Source organism: Orcinus orca, chromosome 6, assembly GCF_937001465.1.
Source record: "Orcinus orca chromosome 6, mOrcOrc1.1, whole genome shotgun sequence".
Classification (NCBI taxonomy): domain Eukaryota; kingdom Metazoa; phylum Chordata; class Mammalia; order Artiodactyla; family Delphinidae; genus Orcinus; species Orcinus orca.
In genome coordinates this window covers 33,440,000-33,462,917 of record NC_064564.1, presented here as the reverse complement: position 1 = coordinate 33,462,917, position 22,918 = coordinate 33,440,000, and the positions used below count along the sequence as shown (strand labels likewise).

The 22,918-nt window shown below is 38.8% G+C and overlaps 1 protein-coding gene across 1 annotated transcript in view; it reads left to right on the top strand.

Moving 5' to 3' along the window:
- HABP4 (hyaluronan binding protein 4) overlaps positions 1 to 22,918 on the top strand; it is a 36,736-nt gene that overhangs the window by 3,452 nt on the left and 10,366 nt on the right. Inside the window, exons 2-5 of the mRNA XM_004283027.4 lie at positions 1,809 to 1,971; positions 7,088 to 7,249; positions 7,452 to 7,520; positions 11,846 to 11,929. Coding sequence (XP_004283075.1) covers positions 1,809 to 1,971; positions 7,088 to 7,249; positions 7,452 to 7,520; positions 11,846 to 11,929 — 478 coding nt within the window. The remainder of the gene's footprint in view (positions 1 to 1,808; positions 1,972 to 7,087; positions 7,250 to 7,451; positions 7,521 to 11,845; positions 11,930 to 22,918) is intronic.

Sequence of the window (22,918 nt, the reverse complement as noted above, 5' to 3'; positions counted from 1 at the left end):
GTATAAAGTATACAGCAAATGTCATTTTAAATTTTGAATGATGAATTCCAAATTTAATTGATACAATTTTTTAAATAACCTTGAAAGCAGAAAGAAGGTGGGAATCAGCTAAGTAATTCTGTAGTTGAGTGAAGATATTTAGTTGTTGTTTTTTTTTAATTACAGGTTATGAATAGGAAATTGGAAACTATTAAAATAACTTTTCATATTGAGGGAAAAGTATTGAAAAGTATTGTTACTGTTGATGTTCTTGCTGTTATGTCATGGTCTATTATAGTTTTCAACTTGTTAGATAGTTAATTTTCACAATAACATTTTCTACCTTACATTTTCAATGCCTCTTCCAAATTTGATCTCTCTTAGTAACGTGTATGCGCTCGGATCTGACACTGCATACTCCTGGGCAATTGGACACCAGTGTCAGTCTCTCTTTCTGCAATAAAAGCATAATGCTCTGTTTATGATAACATCTTCCCTATATCCTAAACATGTCACAAGCTCAGACTGGGGCTTCAGGAAGCAAATCAGATTTAAGCATTTCCTAGGTCATGGGACATTAACTTAAGATTGAACTTAGGTCTGTTGTGCAATATTTCACATTTCAAAAAAATACTTCGTTAGCTAACAAGTAATAAATAGCACAGTTTTGTGTTAGTGGTGTCACGACATGATTTTTGCTTTAAAATGAGATTAGTAACATATTGGAAATATGTTAATGTTTACATGCGCCTAGTTTATAAAGCTTAGATAGAAAATATTAAGTGGGAAAATAGGAGAATACATGTAAACATATATTTCTTAAGAATCACGAGTATCTGCCTAAGTAGAAGAGGAACCCGGTAGTTTAAAAAAATACCCATTAATTCAAGTACATTTAATATTTTTATAGCCATACAATAAATGTGGAGGGTGACATATGAAGAAAAATCTAAAATTTTCTACTAAAATGAAAATTGTACATAATGTTTGAGATGGAGACCTATTAAGTGTATACAAAGAAAAGATAAACACATTTTTGGAAGAAGATTTAAGAAGTAACAAAGTTCTTCACAATATATTCACCAAATATTAGTTGCCTTAAGACATAGACCCTGCTGAAAATTTTTAAAGCATCAAAACCTAGAGGAGTAAAAAGAGAACAGAGAAGGCTGGAGTGCCCCAGCCCCTACCTCCTCAGTGCTGGCCTCTCCATGGACGGGAGATGCCCCTTCAAGTGCTGGCCAGACCTTGCACGAGTTGGCAAATACCAGCTTGGCCTTATATTTGAGAAGTGTGATCATAAATGTATAAATCCCATCAAAGACCAGGAAAATCTGTTTTCAAATGAGAAAGATACAATGGTACAAGCTATTTAAAAATGAAAACTTTATTAGCCAATGAATGATAAACTATAGTTGGGATTCTAAAAATATGTTCTGAAATACAGGGTATTTATCCTTTAATTTTCTGGAAGGAACTTAGCTACCATGTTTTGATAAAGCTGCTGTTGTGAAATGTAGTTGATAATATATCTCCGTTGCTATCACAGAGTCATTGTAAAATATTTGTAATTGTAAGTGAGTTGGTATAGTTTATCTTATCATAATTTCTAGGACATAAGGGATTCAATAGTAATGTCAAAGTTTTATTAAAAGACGACTCTGGGCAGTAGTAGTATCAGCAACCTTTTTTCTTCTCTGAACTTTTCCAAACTTCCCAAATTTTCCTATGGCATTGATTTCTAGAAAAGTAAAATTTAAAAGTACATGTAATAACGTGCTGCTGCAGACCTTGTGTTCTAGCTCTCCCCTTTGATTCCTCCCTGTCAGGCCAGAAACGAACTTCCAGAAGAGGGGAGCAGCAAGGATGGAGTGAGAGCCGGGGGACAGAGGTGACGCTTGATAGAGCAGAGCGGAGATCCTACAGGGAATATCGACCCTATGAGACGGAGAGACAGGCAGACTTTACACCTGAGAAGTTTACAGATGAAAGGTAAGTACTGCAGACCTTGGCCTGGAGGGTTGGGGGAACCAGAAGGATTTTCAGAGGACTACCAGCCTTTGGAACCTTTTTGTGGTGCCAGTCCTGGGAATATTTTGCCAATTTAAGTACCAAATTTAAGTACCAAATCATACTACCTTAGGTAACACGTGAAGCACCTTCCATTTATCTCATAGATGACCTTAACTCTTGGTTCAGGAAATCATTACACAATGAAAAATGGATTACTTATTGGTAACTCTGAAAAGCATTCTTATAACAAACTATATAGGAGTATGCTAAACTGATTAAATTTTCTTTTGAAATTTAGGCCAGAGATATAATTATGTTCTTGATTTAGCAGTACTAATTTGGGCTACTAATGAATTTAAACAAATTCCTAGCCCCATGTCAGGTCAATAGGTTATCATGATGAAATTGGACAAAAAACCTGATAAAATATGTGACACCAGTTTAAGGCTCCCATGCCTTCTCTAGAAAGTGCTCTGATGTGGAAGATGATCTCAGGCTGGTGCAGCCTGACACCCTTCTGAGTAATGTGGCAGCATGTGGGCTATCATGCCCACCTATACACGGGAAGCAGTTCTTAGTGTCTTATGCTTGGCACTAACAAGATGAATGCTTGCTGCCTCAAGTGTTTAATTATTAAACTTGCATAGCACTGGGTTTAGATTAAAACAAAACAACTTGTGACTCACATTTAAAGGAAAAGAAAGTTAAAAAGGCTAAAAGAGACTAGAATAGTGTACAGTTGAATGTCAAGGGAGCCGTTATTCCCAAAGTCTTTCAACTTCTTGACTACCTATTCCACTACACATTCAAAACAGATGGTATATCTGCCACCATGTTAGAGGATGAGGGCCAGAGAAAGGCTTAATTCTGCTTTTTTTGGGTGATTAGTTCAAATTTGCTATGTAACAGCCGCAGTCTGCTTGCTTACAGAAAGCCTTCTGGATCAGAGCTGCTTATTTTGGGAAGCATTTGTGTATTTTTTTCCTTCACTGCAGGGATTTATTCTGTGGAAATACGGAAATTATAACTCATGTTTCCAGCTTTTTTAGTAGCAAAATTATGAGTTTTTTTAAAAGGATAAGTCTTTATATGTTACCATGAAAAAAACTGCCTATTAAGGGATGCCTATTTTGGATACAGGAAGTTTTAAGAATTATATAAGGAATTCCCATATACCCTCATCCAGATTCTCCAATAACATTTTACCACATTTGCTTTATCATACCCCTCCCTCACTCTCTCCCTCTCTTTCTCCTCTCTCTCTCTCTCTCTCTCTGTCTCTCTGTCTCTCTCTCTCTCTCTCTCTCTCTCTCTCTCTCACACACACACACACACACACACACACACACACACACACACACACCCCTCTTTTTTCCTTGGCATTTGAGAGTAAGCTACAGGAATGTCTCTTTATCCCTAAATACTTTAAATATATTTCCTAAACACATGGTACAATTATCAAACTCATTAACATTGATGCAATACTATTATCTAATTCTCTAAATTATATAATCTACAGACTACTCAAATTGCACCAATTGTCCTAATAATATCCTTCTAGCAGAAGAAAAACAATTTTGGTTCAGGATCGAGTCCAGGAATGTGCATTGCATTTAGTCTTCTTTAATTTAAAACAGCTCTTTAGTCTTTCATTTATTTATGCATTTGACATTTTTTAAGAGTATGGACCAGTTATTTTGTAGAAGAGCCCAGAATTTGAGTTTGCCTGCTCAAATTCTTAATACTCACCAACCTATTAAAAAAGAGGATAAGCTACATGTAAAAGAATGAAATTAGAACACTACCTGACACCATACACAAAAGTAAACTCCAAATTGATTAAAGACCTAAATGTAAGACCAGACGCTATAAAACTCTTAGAGGAAAACAGAGGAAAAACACTCTTTGACATAAACCACAGCAAGATCTTTTTTGACCCACCTCCTAGAGTAATGGAAATAAAAACAAAAATAAACAAATGGGACTTAGTTAAACTTAAAAGCTTTTGCACAGCCAAGGAAACCATAAACAAGATGAAAAGACAACCCTCAGAATGGGAGAAAATATTTGCAAATGAAACAACAAAGGATTAATCTCCAAAATATACAAACAGCTCATGGAGCTTAATATCAAAAAAACAAACAATCCAATTAAAAAATGGCTGGAAGACCTAAATAGACATTTCATCAAGGAAGACATACAGATGGCCAAGAGGCACGTGAAAAGATGCTCAACATCACTAATTACTAGAGAAATGCAGATCAAAACTACAATGAGGTATCACCTCATGTGGTCAGAATGGCTATTATCCAAAAATCTAGAAACAATAAATGCTGGAAAAGGTGTGGTGAAAAGGGAACCCTCCTGCACTTTGGCGGGAATGTAAATTGATACCACCACTATGGAAAACAGTATGGAGGATCATTAAAAAACTAAAAATAGAACTACCGAATGACCCAGCAGTCCCACTACTGGGCATATACCCTGAGAAGACCATAATTCAAAAAGAGACATGGGGCTTCCCTGGTGGTGCAGTGGTTGAGAGTCCACCTGCCGATGCAGGGGACACAGGTTCGTGCCCCGGTCCGGGAAGATCCCACATGCCGCGGAGCGGCTGGGCCTGTGAGCCATGGCCTCAGAGCTTGTGCGTCCGGAGCCTGTGCTCCGCAACGGGAGAGGCCACACAGTGAGAGGCCCACATACCGCAAAAAAAAAAAAAGAGACATGTACCACAATGTTCATTGCAGCACTATTTAAGATAGCCAGGACATAGAGGCAACCTAAATGTCCATCGACAGATGAATGGATAAAGAAGATGTGACACATATATACAATGGAATATTACTCAGCCATAAAAAGAAACGAAATTGAGTTATTTGTAGTGAAGTGCATGGACCTAGAGTCTGTCATACAGATTGAAGTAAGTCAGAAAGAAAAACAAATACCATATTCTAACGCATATATACGGAATCTAAAAAAAAAAAAATGGTACTGACAAACCTAGTTGCAGGACAGGAATAAAGATGTAGACATAGAGAACAGACTTGAGGACATGGGGTGGGAGGGGAAGCTGGGGCGAAGTGAGAGTAGCATTGATATATATACACTACTGAATGTGAAATAGTTAACTAGTGGGAAGCAGCAGCATAGCACAGGGAGATCAGCTCTGTGCTTTGTGATGACCTAGAAGGGTGGGATAGGGAGGGTGGGAGGGAGGCCCAAGCAGGAGGGGATATGGGGCCATATGTTTACATATGGCTGATTCACTTTGGTGTGCAACAGAAACTAACACAGTACTGTGAAGCAATTATACTCCAATAAAGATCTATTAAAAAAAAAAAGAATGTATTTTATAAGAAGGGGATTATAAAGAAGCAATTGAGAATATATTTAATTGGGGGTGGGGTAAACCTGTGGGATAAAGAAAAATGATTTAAGGGATTAAAATAGACTAGAACACACAGGGTTATTTTTAGGGTCAGCTTCAGTTACTATTATATTATTAATGAATTCGTTATTTTATCAGTATCTGATCTAAAGTTCATGTAAATTTAGACCCGATTTTGACTATTGGCATTATTTTCCATATAGAGTTTTATGCTTCATTTCTTCTCAGTTTTTAGGTAGACTTCTTTTATGGCACTGTCCAACTTCCTGGTTAAGAACTTACTGTTACTTTTCATTTGTCATTGTTTTAGAACTCTGCTTTAGATATTTACTGTAATGTGGAATCAGATTCTACAACAGTCTCTATTTAAAATTTTGGTTTTGGCCTGGGGAGGTGGGAGACAGAAAAGCCAGCTTGGAGAATTGATTTAGGATGATGTTTCTTGAAAGAGACTGGCATAAAGTTAATGATTGGTGCTTCTGTATTTCTTTATCTTTTTGAGTAAGGAGAATTGTGAGTTTTGTATCTTTTTATCGGTGATTGTATAGTAGCTTTTTAATGTAACATTTTCAGCCTGTTTCAGTAGACTGGAACACACCTCTAGTTCTGGTGTTTGAGCCACTAATGTCACTAAATTTCAATAAGTAATTTGTTGCTTTAAATGTTTTTAAAAGCCTTGACAAATTAAAAAATATAATTTCTTATTAAACTAGGATTTAACAATGAAAAAGATGAGGCCCTTCCTGCAGAAGCTTTGAGTCTGGTGGAGGAGAGACAAGTCCTCATAAAAAGTGACAGTGACCAGATGGTAGCAGAGAATGGATGTGAGGAGAAGCGGGCGGTCAGGCCCTGGATCCAGTGGGTGTGGCAGGGAAAGAGTGAGAAAAGGGAGTTTCTTGGCTTGGACACTTCCATGTTGTGAGTTAGGGACCGTAGTAGGAGCAAGGGGTCAGTGTTGGTCATGTATCTTCAGGGCCATGGGGTGACATAGGGGGATGTCCAGGAAGTAACTGGCTTTGTGGCCTGAAATCAGAGAGACCCCCAAATGAGAGACACAGGGTCACGTGAAGGGGCCATGTAGCATTAGCATAGGGACGAGGACGATGTGTACAGGAGGTAGGGAGTCAGGAATGCTGGTGCTCTTAAGGACAAATGTGTAGGTATCCAGAAGATGGGATATTCAAGACATGTTCCATGAAAAAGGCAAGGTGTAGAACCTTTCCCTATATGTGACTCTGCAGTTTCTGCCTTTGAGAAGTGGAATTGTGTGGCCAAGAAGCAAGAGGAGTACCTTGTGAATGTTTGGGTATTACCTGTGTCAAAAATCATTTTATAAGGATGAGCAGGGAAAGAGAAGCCAGAAAGGGCAGAGGAAAATTAGTGGTTGGCAGTGTCAAATGATGCATAAGGGTCAGATGACCTAGACACAAAAGTTGCTATTGGATTTAACAACAAAGACGTCATCTTCAGCTATCTTCCTCATCTGTGGGCACTAGTTGTAATTAAATGACTGTACGTGAAGGGCTCAGAACAGTGCTAGAGATAGTATGTGCTCAGTAAATTTAACTATTAATTTTTTTATTCAAGATACACGATTCTTTCCAATATACTGTAGCCATAATGTCCTTCTAGAATTTTTTTTAATCAAAATAAGCGTTAGCTCTTTAATCCAATTCACCGCTTTTTATTATACTCATCTCTTCCAAGACCAGTTGACAGGTTTGATCGAGAAAGACCACTGAGAGGACGTGGATGCCCAAGAGGGGGCATGCGAAGCAGAGGCAGAGGTGGTCCTGGGAACAGAGCTTTTGACGGTTTTGACCAGAGAGGGAAACGAGAATTTGAGAGATACAGTGGGAATGATAAAATGTAAGTTTCATTGTAAATGCTATTCTCCCTTTAAGATCTTGGTGTGAATCTGTTGTGTTTTAATATTTAGTTGACTTTATATTAGTATGCAGTTATTCCTAAGGGAGCTGATCCTGGGACAGTTTTTATGATCAGCTTTTCTGATTTGGAGATTGACTGGACACCAGCTTCCAGTTTAAGGGAATATTCTTTCGTTTTCTAGAGCAATCAGGACTGAAGACAACATGGGTGGATATGGAGTTCGCACCTGGGGATCAGGTAAAGATACCAGGTATGGTGCAAATGTGTACCTTCTGTGAACCTACAATTAAGTGGAAATATCTGGATCTTTATTTGCCTGTCTTGAAAATTATGTCCTCTGTGTTATGCTTGCCATGTCTTTATACTTGTGTGCTTTACGTAGCGATTGAATTTAGGTTTTTGTTTCATGAGATAACTTTTTTAAACAGTTTTGCTATGTTGTGGTTAGATTTGAAACTGCTTTCAAAATTCTTTTATCTTATTTTAGCCAAGGAAATTGTATATTTGCTGACACCCCAAGCACATGGCGCTGTATATTTGCATATGCCTCAGAATGCTTTTTAAATTCCTGGATATTCTGTACTTTATTTTTCTGTGACCTTCCAAAGTTTTTGTATACATTGCATCTTTTTTTTTTAAATAAGTTTATTTATTTATTCATTTTTGGCTGCTTTGGGTCTTCGTTGCTGCGCACAGTCTTTTTCTAGTTGTGGTGAGTGGGGGCTACTCTTTGTTGCAGTGCACGGGCTTTTCATTGTGGCTTCTCTTGTTGCGAAGCATGGGCTCTAGGTGCACGGGCTTCAGTAGTTGTGGCACACGGGCTCAGTAGTTATGGCTCGTGGGCTCTAGAGCACAGGCTCAGTAGTTGTGGCGCATGGGCTTTGTTGCTTCGCAGCATGTGGGATCTTCCCGGACTAGGGATCAAACCCGTGTCCCCTGCATTGGCAGGCGGATTCTTAACCACTGCGCCACCAAGGAAGTCCCTGCCTCTTGATTTTATAAAATCATTTGCAGATCAAAGCTCAATGACAAGTTTCACCTGAGGTTCAAATTTGACATTTCTCAGGCTTTATGATATCTCAGATCTGTGCCAGTTTTGCTACTTAGGGGAGGTACTTGGTTCTGCTATTTCTGTCATTTCAGGGCTGCAGGGAAGTACGAGGAATGGGTTGCGACAGGATGTGTTGCAGGGAAGACTTTACACAAGTTTGAAGGCTTGAGGGGATCCAGACTTCCACTTTTTTTTCTTTTGAAGAATATAAGCTCTTTACATAAACTTATTTTTCTTAAATTTTTATCCTTAAAAACAAATGTACAGGGCTTCCCTGGTGGTGGTGCAGTGGTTGAGAGTCCGCCTGCCGATGCAGGGGACACGGGTTCGTGCCCCGGTCTGGGAAGATCCCACATGCCGCGGAGCGGCTGGGCCCGTGAGCCATGGCCACTGAGCCTGCGTGTCCGGAGCCTGTGCTCCGCAATGGGAGAGGCCACAACAGTGAGAGGCCCGTGTAACGCAAAACAAACAAACAAACAAAAAAAAAATGTAGAAAATAAGATCAAATCTAAGATTAAATTTACTACCATTGCACATCTGTGTTGTCTTTGAAAAGAAACTTGTTGAATGTTTAGGTTTCTCAATCTAGGCTTCTATAGAATCTCAAATACAGACCTTTTCATTTTGTTTTATTTTACTGTAATAGTATATTTTTAAAAAGTAATACAGGCACTTTCTGCATCATCTGATTTACTAGCTTATTTAATACTACCACCCCATTTCAGTTTGCATTTGAGTTTAAAATCATTTTGGCTCCAAGTGTTTACTTACTCTAAGAGGTAATTATTGACCTTGGAACATGAAGAAGTGACCACATGTGCTTCTGGCAGATGGTATGTCCCAATGTTAAAATGAAACGTGCCCCATGGCACTCATTTTGGATTGTTTTGTGAGTTATAAAGTCAAAGCTCTTAGGTGGTAATAATGTGTAATTGAAAGTTTTTTTGTAGAATAAGACTTTAATTTCTTATTTAATACATTGAGATTTTGATTTGCCACCATGGTATAGTGCAGCTGAGTTATGATTAATGAGAAAACAGCAGAGGTGAGCCTAACAATAAGTGATGTGTTCGTGGCTGACAAGGGCGAGTGCTGCACCATGCATTGGAGGTGTGAGGGTTTTGCTGTAGTTTAGTATTCCTGTTTGAAGACATTGACAGTATAACTAGATCTAAGGGCAAGATGCTTTCAAAATGGTGTGACTGAGCCATTTCCATTGTTACTGGTTTTCTTCAAGAGTTTGACTGTTAGTACCTGTGCTGAAAATAGAATTTTCTCCATTTGTAATAATTTTAAAAGTGTAATATCAGATATTATTTTCTTGTTCCTAACTGGGATAGACACCCACAAATGCAGTTTTTAATAATACTGCCTTCCAACTTTTATTGTAAAGAGCCAAGACAGTTTTATGTAGTAATCAAGCAACACTGGATTAAATCTGTTCACTGTCATAGATTTGGTTAAGTATGAAGTCTGATTGAATTTGAACTAGTTAACAAAGCCTTGAGGTTTTTAAAATTGTTTTGTAACCATACTTGTGCAAACAGGCATTTTCTACGTTAGTATAACTGAAGTCAAAATATAGACATGGGCCCTGGAGCTTTATCTTTCTTCTAATAAATCCAACATTGGTGATTTACTTTCAACAAAATAATAAAATTTGCCAAAATAAATTGGTGCTAATCTTGAGACTTACTTGTTTTGTAGTTTTCATCATATGGTTCTATAAGCTATGGTTCTGTTGAGCTATAAGCACAAAATTAGTTTTATGTTTATTCATAAAATAATTTAGGTCAATACAGGAGGGAGGTCTGTGATTTTTCTTCTAAATTGATTGACAGGTTTAAGAATTGCTAGTCTCTTTGTTTTGTATTCTGCTTCTTTTTTCTTCCCCTATATTGTTATAGGCCTTTTATGATTTTTAATTGTTGAAAGCTATGAACTGTCAGTTCATATTTGTTTTGTATTCTGCTTCTTTTTTCTTCCCCTATATCGTTATAGCCCTTTTATGATTTTTAATTGTTGAAAGCTATGAACTGTCAGTTCATATTTGTTTTGTATTCTGCTTCTTTTTTCTTCCCTTATATCGTTATAGCCCTTTTATGATTTTTAATTGTTGAAAGCTATGAACTGTCAGTGAATCCATGTTTTTATCCCCTTGGTTTATGACATGGCCAAGGGAATAAAGAGAAAGTTGGAGTAATACAGCACTGCCACTGCTGCTAGACTCCTGGATGCTAAAAACTCCCATGACCCACGAGGGTCATGCTGATGTGTAGAGGCTGCTTTTGTTAAAGGACTTCTGCCAGGCAGAGCAGCAGGGATGTCCTTCCAAACAGGGAGAACATTTGATTTCGGACCTTTTTTAAAAGTAAAAATTATTTATTCAAATTTTGTGTTGGAAAACTGAGTTTTTTAAAAAGTTGATAACAATGGCTTTGAGTTGAGAATTAAAATACTTTTAATGTAAAAACTCTATTTCATTATAGTTCAATTTCTGTTTGTTTATTTTTAAAATTTATTTATTTATTTTTTGCGATACGCGGGCCTCTCACTGTTGTGGCCTCTCCCGTTGCGGAGCACAGGCTCCTGACACGCAGGCTCAGTGGCCATGGCTCACGGGCCCAGCCGCTCCGCGGCATGTGGGATCTTCCCGGACCAGGCAGGAACCCGTGTCCCCTGCATCGGCAGATGGACTCTCAACCACTGCGCCACCAGGGAAGCCCAATTTATGTTTATTTAAAAAAAAAACTAATTTTATGAAGATTTTTCCTGAACTGGGGATGAAAAAGTGCTGGGTTCTGAATGTACAGTGTAAAATATTTCTATTATATTGACCAATTTTAGCATTTTCCTGAGAATGAAATTTCTTTTGCTGGTACTTTTTTAAAAGTAATGTTCAGATAGGATTAATATCAACATAAAAGATTTAAGATTATGTATTTAAAATTCAAAGTGTTTTTCACTGTGCTGTAATTTCTAATCTGTAGATTATGTATTTAGATGTGATGGTATGTAAATTGATGTTTCAAAGCCTTATTTTTCTGGTATGGTTATCACCAGCTTGTTTGTAATCCTACACATTCCTTTTTGTGGAATGTTTCCACTTTCTTGCCATTTTCTAAAGTTTGCAATGGCATATTCTTATCTATTTTAAGTCATTTAACACAGGTTGAAAATTTTTATGGCCCCTGTTAATATTTGGAATTTCCTAGTATAATAAGAGTTTGAATAATTGTTCTGGTCCTTTACAATCTGTTTTTAATTTTAGGCCATTCATGGAAACTTGTATTTCTCAAAGTACTTTTCACACTTTTGAAATAATTTATATGGATTAGCAATTAAGAGCATTTTTCTTCCTCTTTTTTATTTTGATGTGGATTACCTGTATGTACATGTTAATTCCTTGAGGGATGTTTACTTAAGAAAAAGGACATTGAAATGTGTTTTTTTCTGTCTTGAATATGTAAGGGCATTGATGTAAACAGATTTGTGTGACTAGAGTGGTTCTTGCTGCTTTGCAGTGACATGGACCCGACTGCCCCCATGGAAGAGACCACAGTGGTGGAGGAGTCCCTGGGCCCCCTGGAGGAGGAATCGCCAGCCAAGTGGGTATTTCATTCATTTTCCCCATTGGGTTGTTGGTCTTTTTCTTAAAGATTTATAAGAGGTCTTCATAGAAGAGGAAGCTCAGCCTTTCGTCATATCACAGAGGGTTATCTTCTTAACGTGTTAATGAATAATCAAACTAATTAATAGTTCAAATCATCTAATGAATGATTATTAATGATAATTAATGGGTTGCATTCAAGTATTCTGTCCTGTGCCTACAACTTGTTTTCCATCAGAAGCCTGTACTGTGACTAGTCTCTCTTTCCTCAGGACCCCTATCTTTTGTCCCTTTATTCTCTCCCGGTCCCTCCTTCCTCTTTTCTTCATGGAGCTTAGTTCCCTGGTCCATCTGTAGCACCCTTGCCAAGGCTTTAAACTCCCTTGCCCCTTGGGTCTATGAGTACCTTGCTAGCAAATGCACCCACCTCCTGGACAACCGGTAGCCATCTGCCTTCTTTCTGCCTGCATCCACAGGCTGAGCACTGCAAGATACTCAGCAGGGCTGATGGGAACCCCTGTAAATTCCCCATCACCACATTCTGAAATGAGCTCTCAACACTGCCCAGCAATGCCCATTTCTTGGATTCGCTCTTCCCCCCCCCCCCCCCATTACAATCACTGGTTCAGTGCTTCTTGTCCCTTCAGAGCCCTGACATTGCCCTCCACTTTCCCCTTCTTCCATCCTTCTGACACCCACACCTCCTCTTTCATTTTCTGGGTACAACTTGGCCTCCTTTGTCACAGAGAAATTACACCACTCTCAAAGGTACAAACCTGCCTGCACCTGCCTCCTGGGCTTCTTCCCTTGTGGTAAAATAGAGGCCCCATCCCTCCACCAGCCTCTCCAGTGTTTGGATCCCATTTCCTACTGACTTCAGAGAAATCTCACTATCAGTTAGCTCCTTCATTTTTAGGCATACTCACTTCCTTCCTCCCAGCTCTGGTCTTCTTATCAACATTTTATCTGCGCTCAATCTCTCCTGTTAAAAGCCTCTCGTTGCCCCTACATTCACATTCAGCTGCCTTTTTCGGGGTTATGTGCATTCTTTCTTCATTTCCTCCCCTTCACTTCATCCTCACTTCACTCCAGGTCTGGCTTTGTCCTCATTGCCCTTCTGAAACAGTCACCACATGTCTCCAGACCTAACAGATGTTTCGGTCTGCATCTTCCTTGACCTCTCAGAACATTTGACTTTACAGGCATACCTCAGAGATATTGTGGGTTTGATTCCAGACCACCTCAATAAAGTGAATATCACAATAAAGTGAATCACATGATTTTTTTGGTTTCCCAGTACATATAAAAGTTATGTTTAGACTGTACTGTAGTCTATTAAGTGTGCAATAGCATTATGTCTAAAAAAAGCAGTATACATACCTTAATTTAAAAATACTTTATGGCTAAAGACACTAACCTTTTTAACATATTTATCATCTCAGCCTTCAATGAGTCATAATCTTCTTGCTGGTGGAGGGTCTTGCCTTGATGATGACTGCTGACTGATGAGGGTGGTGGTTGCTAAAGGTTGGGGTGACTGTGCAGTTTCTTAAAATAAAGACAGCAATGAAGTTTGCCATATTGACTGACTCTTCCTTTCATTTGAACACTGAGAGGCCATTATAGGGTTATTAACTGGCCTAATGTCAATACTGTTGTGTCTCAGGGAATAGGGAGGCCCCAGAAGAGGGACAGAGATGGGAAGGCCAGTTAGTGGAGCAGTCAGAACACATACAACATTTATTGATTATGTTCACTGTCTTATGTGGGTGCAGTTAGTGGCAACCCAAAACAATTACAATAGTAACATCTTTGTATCATTGGTCACAGATCACCATGACAAATATAATAATAATGAAAAAGTTTGAAATATTTCGAGAATTACCAAAATGTGACACAGAGACGTCAAGTGAGCAAATGCTGTTGGGAAAATGGTGCTGCTAGACTTGCCCAACGCAGGGCTGCCACAGATATTCAATATGTTAAAAAGGCAGAATCTGTGAAGTTCAATACCACAAGGTATGCCTGTGTTGATTTCCTCTTAACCACAACCTCCCATTGGTTTCTGCATTCTTCTGGCTTGCTTTCTGCTGCTCAGTTCCTCCTTTGCAGACTCATCCTTGCCTTTCCGCTCTTTTAAAATGTTGAGTTCTTCAGGGCTCTGCCTTAGGCCCTCTTCTCCGTGTCTAGTGTCTCTTTATAGGGTCTCATGCACTCCTGCAGCTTGAATTATCATTTATCCCCTGACTCCAGAATATATACCTCTGGCTCCAACCTTCAACATGGACTCCAGGCCCATGTGTCCATCTGCCTCCTAGACACCTCCCCGTGGGCATCCCAAATGCACCTCATGCTCAGTGTGGCCAGGACTGAGGTCCACAAGCCCCCACCCTCATTAGGTGTTTCTGTTTTGCGGAACAGCATCGCCATTCATCCAGTTGCACAAACCAGAAACCTAGGAGTCATTCTTGAGATTTCCTTCTTCTTGACCCACTGTCTCCTCAAAATCCAATCTGTCACCATGCCCTGAGGATTTGTACTCTTTTATATCTGCCATCTCCACTCACCATCATAGTCTCTGCTACTGCTATCTGCTCTCTCACCAGAGCTCCTAATGGGGTTCCTTGCATTCTCACATTCTACCAACCCACCCGTTTCACACCAAAGTGGCTTTCACACTGCCATTCTGATCATCGTGCCCCCACCCCTCGAGTAAGACCCTCCCCCCAGTGGCTTTCTGTCCTTTTTCTGTCCCTTGCCCTGACCTGCACAGTCCTGCATGGTCTGGCCCATGAAGAGCCCTCAAGTTCAACCACTCCTGTGCCTTCTCCAGGTTCACCATGTGGCCCTTATTTCATGTCCCCAAGCACCTTTCTCCAGCTCCTATGCCACACCTGCCAAAGAGCTTTTGCAAGTGCTGTATTCTTGTGTTTCTGTACCTCTCCTCCACACTCCCTTCACCCTTCACCTATTTATTTAACTCTTACTCATCCTTCAGCTGAGAAGAGGCAATGCTTAAGAGCAGAGACTCTGAGCCAGTGTTCTGGGTTCAAATCCCAGCTCTTCCATTTACTAGTTTGGCTAAGTTATTTAATCTTTCTGTGCCTCAGTTCTCTTCATCTGTAAAATGGGGATAATAATAACACCTACATCAGAAGGCTGTTATAAGGATTGGTTGGGTGTGCGTGTGTTTCATGTAGAGTGGGGCCTGGCATGTAGTTAGCGCTGTATAAATACCTACTATTATTATTGTTACTTATTACAAGAGTAAAGTGCTACGATTGATGATTGTGAAAGCTGTTACTTTACTATTCAAAACAACTAAGTAATGTATTTAATTAAAGAAATAGATTAATATGAACATTTAGACAGTAAGTTAACTAAGAAAATAGATCAACAGTGTATATGAATGTTAAGAAGTGAGTTAACTAGATACCTTCAGGAAAAATTGGATCCTTTTTGAGCCAGTAAACCATTTATCCAAATTCAGGTAATATAAAGCAGAATAATAGAGAGTAAATTATAGCATAATTATAATCTTTGGAATTGATTGAGGTACTCTAGCATTCATAATATTAGACAAAATAATTCTTTCAATTAATCAGTTATTTTGAAAGACAAAATAATACTTGATGATTTCGTTGGCCGTCTCATTGTCTGCAGTATCCTAGTGGAGCTAGTCAGCAAATCTCTCTCCCTCTGCTGAACGTGCTGAACAGTGAGCATCCAGTTAAAATTGCAGGAGCTGCAGTGCACCGCAGCTGCAGTCTAGTGACCAACCGCACTGAGAAGTTCTTGTTTCTGCACTGCCTTGTCACATTTTAAAATTATTACTCACATTTCTAGTAATACAATTACAGTTTTTTATAATTTCAAAATTAGGCTTGTATATGCATTCTAGGACGGAGATGCCCTCTGATCTTGGCTTTGTCGGGATATTGATCTAACACCCAAGCTTTCGGCGTTCAGCCAGAATGCATATTTAGTGCAACTCTTGGTTTAGAACTTCTTGGTAGGTGAATTTAATGTACCCTTGCTTATTTTCAAACCTGCAACCCAAAGTACATACATTTTCCTCAAATTGGACACATTTTGTCGACAGTTACATGTGCTATGCCCTTCCTTCTTCGTTTCATTACAGAAGTATTACATGTTTCTTGTCACGTGGTGTTCTAATGTCCAAGAATACCTGTGACCGTTTCCTGTTTTGCTTTAAGAGTAAGTCTAACATTTATTGAGCATTTCTTGTGTGCCAGGAACTGTTCTAAATGAGTCTATGGCTTAACTCATTTAACCCTTTGCTGCCTGGGAAGGAGAAGGTACTGTTCCTATTCTAATGCTGAGACATACAGGTTAAACAACTTGTAGTAAGTGTCAGAGCCAGAATTTGAACCAGGTATTGTGGCACAGACATTCATGTTGTTAACTGTACTGAATGGTAGGAATGTTTAAAAGTGCCATTTAGACTAACTTGCTATTAAGAACTGCAAATGGGAGAAGGTGGTTCTGTAATCAGGGGAAGAGCTGCCGGGATCACTGAGGATTTCCTATTAAGTAACATAGATCAGCAACTCCCTTCCATCCTTAAAAATTTAACTCTATGAAAAGAGAATGGTGAGGAAGCATTATTAAAAAATATCTGCAATGAAATATTTTGCACTTTGTTTCCAAGGGTATTTGCTTAGACAATGAAGATTGTTATGTACTGAGTCTTCTTAAAGCAGGACCACAGCTCTTTAAAATTTTTATTGCAAATTTATGAGGAGCTCCAAGTTTATCATGAAATTCACTTCCCTTTCAGTACTTTTTTTCTTTTATTACTTTTTTGGCTGCGTAGGGTCTTAGTTGCAGCACGTGGGATCTTTCATTGTGGTGCATGGTCTCTTCGTTGCAGCGCTCGAACTTCTCTCTAGTTGAGGCACTTGGGTTTTCTCTCTAGTTGTGGTGCACGGGCTCCAGGGCACATGGGCTCTGTAGTTGTGGCGCACGGGTTCCAGAATGTGTGGGCTCTGTAATTTGCGGCACACGGGCTCTCTCCTTGAGGTGCACAAGCTTAGTAGTTGTGGTGCGCGGGCTTAGTTGCCCTGTGGCATGTGGGATCTTAGTTCCCTGACCAGGGATCAAACCCACATCCCCTGCATTGGAAGGCGGATTCTTTACCACTGGACCACCAGGGAAGTCACCCTTTCAGTACTTTGGAAGGAAGTAGGAGGTATTATTTACATGTTAGGTTAGATCCACTTGCCGCAGTTAAGTATTCAGTGAGTAAAGTTTTATTTCTAGAACCCACTTTCCTTGATTCACTGCACATTTTCATTCAGGTGAAAAAGTATTGCCTGAATGGAAGTTTGGACATTTGAATTGATGATTTGTATGCTTCCTCTGTCCATATCTTGACTATCTTCCATCTAAGCATTTTTTCTGCCATCTTATTCCCTAAATAGCACAGAGGTTAAATGCGGGCTTTGGAGGTAGAATGAATGGATATGAAATTTGGCTCTTTCATTTATTTGTTAGTTGTATAACCTGTCTCCTTGATTTTCTTACCTGTAAAATGGAGCTGTTAATTTTTTTTTTTTTTTTGCGGTACACGGGCCTCTCACTGCTGCGGCCTCTTCCGTTGCGGAGCACAGGCTCCGGACACGCAGGCTCAGCAGCCATGGCTCACGGGCCCAGCCACTCTGCGGCATGTGGGATCTTCCCGGACCGGGGCATGAACCCGTGTCCCCAGCATCGGCAGGCAGACTCTCAACCACTGTGCCACCAGGGAAGCCCAGAGCTGTTAATTTTAACTAACTTGTGGCATTAATTATCATGAGCAAATTAATGTAAAGCACTTTGAATAGCATCTGGCACCTAGTAAACATACAGTAAATATTAGCATTATTATCCCATTTATTTCTACATAAAGATAACTGTTGCTAAAACTGTTGTTAAAAAAGATAACTGTTGTTAAAATTTCTTCTGTAATTTTACTCATTTAGAAACAAAATGTATAATTATCAAATCTGCGTACAGCATTGTTCACATTACAAGTCATAGATTTGATGACTTATACCTATGAGCAGTTTTGATGAAAAATTCTCTCCAAAAATTTTTTATCATATTGGGTGGGCCAAAAGTTTCATTTGGTTTCTTCTGTAAGATGGCTCTAGTAGCACTTAGTTGTCTTTAACTTCACTGGAAACAATTTTGTTACATTGTATGTGACAGCTGTCATATCAGCATACATTTAAAAAAGACATAAAAATTGGTGAATTTTTGTGTAGCCTTTTTAATACTGAATATGGAAGAAAAACAACATTTTCGGCATATTATACTTTATTCTTTCAAGAAAGGTAAAAACGCAACTGAAATGCACAAAAAGATTTGTGCAGTGTATGGAGAAGGTGCTGTGACTGATCAAATGTGTCAAAAGTGGTTTGCAAAGTTTCGTGCTGGAGATTTCTCGCTGGACAAAGCTCCACAGTTCGGTAGACCAGTTGAAATTGATAGCGATCAAATCAAAACAATAATTGAGAGCAATCAATGTTATGCCACGTGGGAGATAGCCGACATACTTAAAGAATCCAAATCAAACGTTGAAAATCATTTGCACCAGCTTGATTATGTGAATCACTTTGACGTTTGGATTCCACATAAACGAGAAAAACCTTCCTGACCCTATTTCTGCATGCGATTCTCTACTGAAATGTAATGAAAACACTCCGTTTTTAAAACAAATTGTTGGGGACTTCCCTGGTGGCACAGTGGTTAAGAACCCACCTGCCAATGTAGGGGACACGGGTTCAAGCCCTGGTCTGGGAAGATCCCACATGCCGCGGAGCAACTAAGCCAGTGCACCACAACTACTGAGCCTGTGCTCTAGAGCCCGCGAGCCACAACTACTGCAGCCCGTGTGCCTAGAGCCTGTGCTCCGCAGCAAGAGAAGCCACCGCAATGAGAAGCCCGTGCACTGCAATGAAGAGTAGCCCCCGCTCGCTGCAACTAGAGAAGGCCTGCACCCAACAGCAACGAAGACACAACGCAGCCAAAAATAAATTAATTAATTAAAAAAAAATTGTGACAGGAGATGAAAAGTGTATACTGTACAACAATGTGGAATGGAAGAGATCGTGGGGCACACAAAATGAACTACCACCAACCACCAAAGGCCGGTCTTCATCGAAAGAAGGTGATGTTGTGTATATTGTGGGATCAGAAGGGAGTCCTCTATTATGAACTTCCAGAAAACCAAACGATTAATTCCAACAAATACTGCTCCCAATTAGACCAACTGAAAGCTGCACCCAGTTGAAAAGCGTCCAGAATTAGTCAACAGAAAACGCATAATCTTCCATCAGTATAACTCAAGACCACATGTTTCTTTGATGACCAGGCAAAAACTGTTACAGCTTGTCTGGGAAGTTCTGATTCATCCGCTATATTCACCAGACATTACACCTTCGCATTTCCATCTATTTTGGTCTTTACAAAATTCTCTTAATGGAAAAAAATTCAATTCCCTGGAAGACTATAAAAGGCACCTGGAACAGTTCTTTGCGCAAAGAGATAAAAAGTTTTGGACTTATGAAATTGCCTGGAAAATGGCAGAAAGTAGTGGAACAAAAGCGTGAATACGTTGTTCAATAAAGTTCTTGGGGAAAATGAAAAATGTGTCTTTTATTTTTACTTAAAATACCAAAGGCACTCTTTGGCCCACCTGATAAACCAAGAACTGTAAAGGTCTTTGAATTACTCAAAAGGGAATTGTTAAATTTAGAGTGATAGCAGTTATGTTGCTTTTATAACTGTTAGAAATATACTTGCATTAGTCCTTCCTGGAACTGAGAATTAGCTATATCTCTTCCTGTTGAATATCCAGTCTTTGCTAAAACGGCAGTAAAAACTACGTTCAGAGCTGATTCAAATGGGAAATGGAATCTGCCTTACAGAACTGTCATAGAATGTGTTTTGTTTGTTTAGAGTGTGTTTTTTATAATTATTTTTGGTCAATAGGCAATGAAATTAAGGAGCCTGTCCTTGGTGATTTTATACTGCTCCCAAAATGGCTTGTTGAAATGGCAGGTGATAAAGGAGAATGCATGGGGGCATCTGTAAGAACACCTTCAAATGAGGCACATCTGAGTAAAGGGTGTCAGGCTGATCACTTTCATGGATGGAATCACTTGTGGCAGATTCTCTATTCTGAACTGCACTATTTGCTTTATTTTGGGTGGCTGTGTCACTTCAGGGCTGCATTTCTTACATGCCTTCTACTTTTTCTAGTTGTTTATGTTTATATATATATAAAGCCCTAGATATATTTTTTAAGAAAACAAGCAGACAAAAAGTACTTCTTTTGTGGTCTTAACACAAAATCTGTTCTTATTGAACTTTTTGGAATTTATTAACTTCTATTAGGTTATCTTAGTTAAGAAAGAATCAAATTCATAGCATCGGTGCCACAGATTTCTTAATTCTATCACAAGCAGGCTACAGAAACCCTCATGATTCCTTAATATTTCTTTATTTTTAGCTCTTTTTGTTAAAAGTTACAGAAAAAATGTATATAAAATAAGAATAGTATATTGAAACTCCAAGTAAGTTATTCAGCTAAACTGTTATCAAATCATGGTCATTCTTGTTTCATATATTTCTCTACCCACTTCCTCTACCTCCAGGATATATTATATATTATCCAAAAATGTTTCAGAATGTTATATCTAAAAGACTTCCTTTAAAAAAACCATAACTGGGGGCTTCCCTGGTGGCACAGTGGTTGAGAGTCCGCCTGCCGATGCAGGGGACACGGGTTCGTGCCCCGGTTCGGGAAGATCCCACATGCCGCAGAGCGGCTGGGCCCGTGAGCCATTGCCGCTGAGCCTGTGCGTCCGGAGCCCGTGCTCCGCAATGGGAGAGGCCACAACAGTGAGAGGCCCACGTACCGCAAAAAAAAAAAAAAACATAACTGGAATATCATTATCCCATCTAAAATTTTTTAACAATTCCTTATCATTAAATATCTAGGCAGTTTGTCAGTTTCCCTGATTATCTCAAAATCTTTTTTTAAAACAACTTATTTGTTTGAATTAATATTGAAATATACATTTTAATTTTTATGTTTCTTACATCTCTTTTAAAAACAGTTTTATTGAGATACAATCCAAATCCAATAAACAGCACATATTTGGAATGTACAGTTTTACAAGTTTGAAATCCATAAACAATAAAAATAATGAGCACATCTATCAACCCAAACAGTTTCCTTGTGTCCCTTTGTAATCCCTCCATCCCGCCCCTTTCCCCCAGGCAACCAGTGATCTACTTTTTTGTCATTAAAGATTAGTTTGCAATTGCTATAATTTTATATAAATGGAAGCATACAGCATGTATTCTTTTTGTATTCTTTTTTTGTCTATATTCTTTCACTGAGCATGCATATTTTAAGATTCATTCAGGTTGTTGAGTGTTTCAGTAGTTCCTTCCTATTTATTGTTGAGCAATATTCCATTTTACAGATAGACCACTATTTGTTTATCCATCTGCCTGATGATGATCATGTGGGTTTACAGTTTTTGCTATTATAAATAAAGCTACTATGAACATTTCTGTGTGTGCCTTTCTGTAGATATATATTTTCATTTCTCCTGAGTGAAATGGCAGGTGTTTATGTAACTTTTCTAGAAACTGCCAAACTCATTTTCAAAGTGGTTGTTCCAGTTTTTAATTTTTCGGCCTTATAATAGGTGTATATCTCATTGTGGTTTTAATTTACATTTCCCTAATGACTAATGATGTTGAGCCTCTCTTCACGGGTTATTTGCCATCTGTATGTCTTCTTTAGTAGTCTGTTTAAATCATTTGCTCATTTTATAATTGGTTTGTTTTCTTATTACTGAGTTTTGAGAGTTCTTCGTATATTCTGCATTCAAGTCCTCTATCAGATACATGATTTGCAAATATTTTCTCCAAATCTGTGGCCTGATTTTTTATTCTCTTGACAGTGTCATTTTGTTTTTTAAATGATGACCACCCATTTTCTTTTTCTTTTTTAAAAAATATTTATTTATTTATTTTGGCTGTGCCAGGTCTTAGTTGCGGCACATGGGATCTTCGTTGCAGCATGTGGGATCTTTAGTTGCGGCCTGCAGGCTTCTTAGTTGCAGCTTGCGTGCTGGATCTAGTTCCCCGACCAGGGATCAAACCCATGCCCCCTCCATTGGGAGCATGGAGTCTTACCCTCTGGACCACCCAGGAAGTCCCCTCTTGACAGTGTCTTTTGAAGAACAGAAGTTTTTAATTTTGAGGAAGTTCAATTTATCAGTTCTTTCATTGATCATGATTTTGGTGTGAAATCTTTTCCTAACCTAATACCACAAATGTTTTCTCCTATAAGTTTTATAATTTTGGGTTTTATATTTAGGTCTATGATCCATTTTTAAAAATTAACATTTGGTCCATTTTGAGTTGACTTTTATATACAATGTGAGGTATGGATAGACGTTCCCTCCTTTTTTTTTTTGCATATGCATGTCTAGTTATTCCAGCATACTGAAAACCATTATTTGAAAATCAATCGCCCATGTATGTGTGGGCCTATTTCTCTATAGTCTGTTCCATTGTTCTGCCAATATCAAACTATCTTGATTACCCTTAAGTCGCTTTCAATCTACGTGTCTTCTTTTTTATTAATTTTCTTGCAATTTATTTGTTGAAAAAGCTGGGTCATTTGTCCAAATAGTTTCTCAGAGTCAGAATTGTATTGATTGCATCCCTGTAATCAGTGGTGTGCTGGTAAATATTTAACATCTGGTTCTCTGGCATGAAAAAGCCTGGATCTATTGCACTTGCTAGTTTCTGTGGTGTAAATATTCCTACCATGGCTGATTTAAAACCACCAAAGCAACATCATTGAACACAGAGTGGGAAAAGATGTGCGGTAGTACATCGTTGCATAGTATATCCACTCTACACATAAAATAGAGATAAATAACTTCAAGTGCAT